Source organism: Triticum urartu, chromosome 7 (genome assembly GCF_003073215.2).
Source record: "Triticum urartu cultivar G1812 chromosome 7, Tu2.1, whole genome shotgun sequence".
NCBI classification, from domain to species: Eukaryota; Viridiplantae; Streptophyta; class Magnoliopsida; order Poales; family Poaceae; genus Triticum; species Triticum urartu.
Window position 1 is genome coordinate 318,316,342 of NC_053028.1, and position 4,312 is coordinate 318,320,653.

General features: G+C 45.9%; 1 protein-coding gene across 1 annotated transcript; it reads right to left on the reverse strand.

Moving 5' to 3' along the window:
• Window positions 1-460: 460 nt before the first annotated feature.
• On the reverse strand, window positions 461-4,019 carry LOC125522157 (translation initiation factor IF-2, chloroplastic-like). Its single transcript, XM_048687235.1, has 9 exons — window positions 3,635-4,019; window positions 1,941-3,325; window positions 1,835-1,867; window positions 1,591-1,704; window positions 1,361-1,510; window positions 1,173-1,271; window positions 1,019-1,081; window positions 786-941; window positions 461-622 (listed from the first exon to the last, which is right to left on the reverse strand). The coding sequence occupies exons 2-9, from the start codon at window positions 3,285-3,287 to the stop codon at window positions 476-478; spliced, it is 2,109 nt and encodes a 702-aa protein (XP_048543192.1). The 5' UTR covers window positions 3,288-3,325; window positions 3,635-4,019; the 3' UTR covers window positions 461-475.
• Window positions 4,020-4,312: the final 293 nt, after the last annotated feature.

Consider the following 4,312-nt stretch of genomic DNA (forward strand, 5'->3'; position numbering starts at 1 on the left):
CTCCCGCCCATGGGCTTCTCCTCACAGCAAGCGGACATGGTATGCCCAAGCGCCGCTGCCCAGCTGGTGGCCTCCATGTACCACCTCAAGCGGACGCAACGAGGAAGAAAAGCACTGCCTATGGCTGCGCGAGGGACAGCCGTTCTGCAAGCCCCATCCTCCTCCTCACCCATTGAAGCAAGCTGTACAGCGCTGCTGTGAGCCCGGGACAAGCGGTGCTGCGAGACCTGATGGCGGTGCTGCGAACGTGGACGCGCGCTGCTATGAGTGGTGCTGGGGGAAGGGGGGGGGGGTCAGATGGCTTCCTAGGTGGCCGGTCGACCGATTCAGTCACCTGGCCAATGCCTAGCATCACCATTCAAGTTACATATATATTTTGATCTAATAAAAAGTTAGCTCTCCATGAAAGATACAGAATATCACACGATATTACTAGATTTCGGGGAAATAAAATTGAATGTAATAGAATCCTTTGTCACAAATATGACAGAATTATAAAATGGACTAAAAAGGAATCACAGGAAAATGAATGGCGGAAATAGGAAAGAGGAAAAACCTGCACGGCGTTGGATGGCGCTGCTTGGTCTACAAGGCTTCCACGATCATCATACATTGCACGGATCTGCCATAATACCCGTGACATGTTATACAGCAATTGGCCCACAATTACATGTGCTAGCTAATGTCAATTATATGTGCTAGCTTCTGTTTTTCAAATGCAAGGCTAGTCCAGTCCATATACTGAATGAAATCATGTGCAGCAAGTAGGAAATAAAGAAACAAACCTTTCCAAAAGCTTCACCACAAACAAGAATATCGCCCTTATTCAAGGTTCCATTCTGTACAACTAGGGTGGCAAGAGGTCCTTTAGCCTTGTCAAGACATGCTTCAATAACCGTACCCTTTGCATTTCTATGAGGATTGGCTTTTAATTCTAGCAACTTCAAGTTCGCAACAAAAGCAAGTCAAAAGGGAACTACAACAAAAAGCAAAAAAGAAAGTCTAACCAAAAGTATACCTCAGCAACAAGCATGACAGTCTCTAATAGCTCATCAACATTCTCTCCCTTAAGAGCACTTATCTGAAAGATATCACAACTAAATCAGCTCAAGATAGGTAATAAGTGGCTACGGTAAGGAACTTCCTTTTTCCAGAGTGTGCCAATAAACAACCTGAACCATCGGGGTGTCACCACCCCACATCTCTGGCATAAGCCCTATCTGGGAAAGCTCTTGCATGACTCGTTCTGGATTAGCTCCCTCCTTGTCCACCTGCTTGCATATGAGGTGACTGAAATATGAGAAAGGGGAAAATAAATTGACTTGTTGCAAGTAAGAAAGAGAGTGGCTAGAAAATAGACCTTATTTATAGCTATTACAACAGGGACTCTGGCTGCCTTTGCATGCGCAATTGCCTCATTTGTTTGTGGCTGAACGCCATCATCCGCAGACACAACAATGATACAGATATCAGTTACCTTTGCTCCTCGAGCTCTCATTGCACCAAACGCCTGTTGTGTCAATGATTAGGAAGAGTAATATGACATGCGAAAGTGAGAAAAATATACGAAAATAATATATATTGCTATACCTCATGCCCTGGAGTATCAAGAAAAACACAAGCCTGAGGGTTTCCATCAACTGGCACAAGAACCTGATATGCTCCAATTCCTTGTGTTATTCCACCAGCTTCAGATGCCACCACCTGTATGTCACTTTGGTTAGACATACAATTCTTTGTAAATGGTTGTTACCGTGTATGAATGCCAACAATAACATGTCTACCCCATGTCACAGACAAAGGACATGCCAAGGATAAGCTATTACCAATTTACCTTGCTCTTGCGTATATAATCCAAAAGGGTAGTCTGCAAACAGAAGTAGAAATGTCAAACAGTGGTCAGAATAATTAAGTCTTAAAATTTATATAACACGTGGTACCTTCCCATGATCAACATGACCCATGATAGTTACAATGGGAGGCCTTACTTCCAGTTTATCCAAATCCTCCTCATCAAGGAACTCATTCTTCTTTGCCATCTCTTCCACTCTCACCGGAACACTTTCCAGTACTTCAACTTCATATTCCATGCAAACCATCTTAACCAAATCTTTATCAAGAGTCTGAACATTGTCAAGCATTGCTCCTCTCACTGATAAAAAGCGCAGAATTTCTGATTCGCCAACTGCCAGTTGATATGCTAGTTCGTCAATATCCATACCTTCTTCACCAACTTCAAGGATCTCAACCCTAACAGGCTCTTCAGCTTCTAAAGCCTCAAGCCTGGCAGCCCTACGTTTTGCCTTGCTCCACCTCCTTCCCTTGCGCACTGGAGCGTCGTCATCAACTGATCGATCATCATTTGACATACGTCGGCGGGGACCAGCTGGTGTAATAATTTTTTTATGACGATTATCCTTCGCTTTGGCTGGTGGACCGCGTACTGGCTTGACAGGGTCTACCAGTGCCTCAGCTACAGCTGGATCAACCATTGGTCTCTTGGAAGCAAATTTGTCGATCAGGATGGGTCCTTTTTTCTCCTTTGATGTGTCAGCTTTGACAGGGCGACGAGGTGGTGGTGCTACAGAAGGTCTTGTTTGTAGGTGAGGTGCTAGTTTTGATGGAGATGACACTGAAGGTTCAGCAGCAGATATGGACTGATCCCTAGTTTCAGTGCGTGGACGGTCTCTAATCACCTTATGTACAGTGGGCACAGGGTTCCCCTTTCTCCATACACTCTTTAGTGTTTTTGTCCTTTTGGAATTCGAGCCTTCCTCCACCACTATTGGCACTGAACTATTAGGCTTTGCCACATCATTCTGTCTCAATGCACGGTTCTCACCATCCACATTTCTGGATCTCGAGGCCTCAAGTTTCTCTGCCTTCTCCAACACCTCATCCAATGACTCTCGGACCTTCTCTCGGTCTTGCAATGTTACGCCTGCTGGCTTCCTGGCAGGTGCTGATGTTGTTGCTGTATCCATGCTTGCTGGTGGCCCATTCAGCCGGACTGGCCTCTGCGGGGGCTTTGAAAGAAGATCACTGTCATCATCAGCTTTAACGTTCACACTTACTCTTGATGAGAACTGAGCTCCCTTCTCATCGATCAAGTTAGTTATGACCATACATCTACATAGTCTTCCAGGTGCACATGGCCACCTCCGGACACCGTCAAAACCCGTGAAACTGATCCTTGAAACCAAGTGCCCTCTCCTCACTGCCGCTGTCGGCAGTGGGCCAGGCCTTCCGTTGCTCCCCAGGTTGGTAACAGAAGCAGGAGACGCCATGACAGTGCTCTTAAAAACACTGCCTCGCACTCATAAAGCTGAGGAAGCAAGATTAATTTTGAGTGCGCACAAATTTTTGGGAAACAATAACCGAAAGCGAGCTAGGTAATCAAACGAGAAAAACACCTATGTACTTGCATGTTGGCTCGATATATCTAAATTCCAGTAGAACTTTATCAGTTTAAATTTTAGAAGAATGTAAGGGTGCAACAATTTAAGCTGAAATCTGACAATTGACATGCCTATACGGACTGGTTGGAACTTGGAACCTACAAAAATGGATTTTATTTCTCTGGGACACAGAAGACAGCACATAAAAAAATAGTGAGAAGTGAAACCAAGCTTACGAATAAACGAGGGTTTTCCGCCGCAATCCTGCAAGTTGGCGAACAACCACAAGGGCACGGAGCAGACGGAATGGCTGGCCGTAACGAGAAGCCGGCGCGAACACTGACAGTGGCCGTGCGTCGGTGGGCGGGGGAGCGACGCGAGCAGGCCTCGAAGGAGGCGGTCTAAGGGTGGAGAGGTGGCAGCGTGGGCGAGGGAGCGAGTCGAATGGCCGGCGAACGACGACGGCGACGCGGCGCGGGGCGATACGGCGGCGGGGCGAGTGGGAAGGAGCGGAGGGTGCGTGTGCAGGAGTGATAAGGATCGGACGGTCGAAGTTAAGCAGCCGATGTCAGAATAAAATGGGGAAAACAAATGCAAGAGTGATAAGGGGGCACTTCGGAGAGCCACTCAAAGGGATCGTCGTCCCTTCCATGCGAGTGTCATTGAGGTTTTCGCTCTTATATAAAACCAGTTTTTCTTTTTTGGGTGATATAAAATCAGTTGTACTCCCTCACTTCCTAAACTAGATGACACTCCGTGTGTTGTTGCGAGAATTTTGAACACAGCAAATTTAAATAAAATTTGATACAACCATGATGCTCAACTGTTCAATAGTAGTAATCCAAAATAAATAAAGGAAACAATTAATTAAAAGCAAATAGAATTATAACAATTGACCATGCATGGGGGCTATA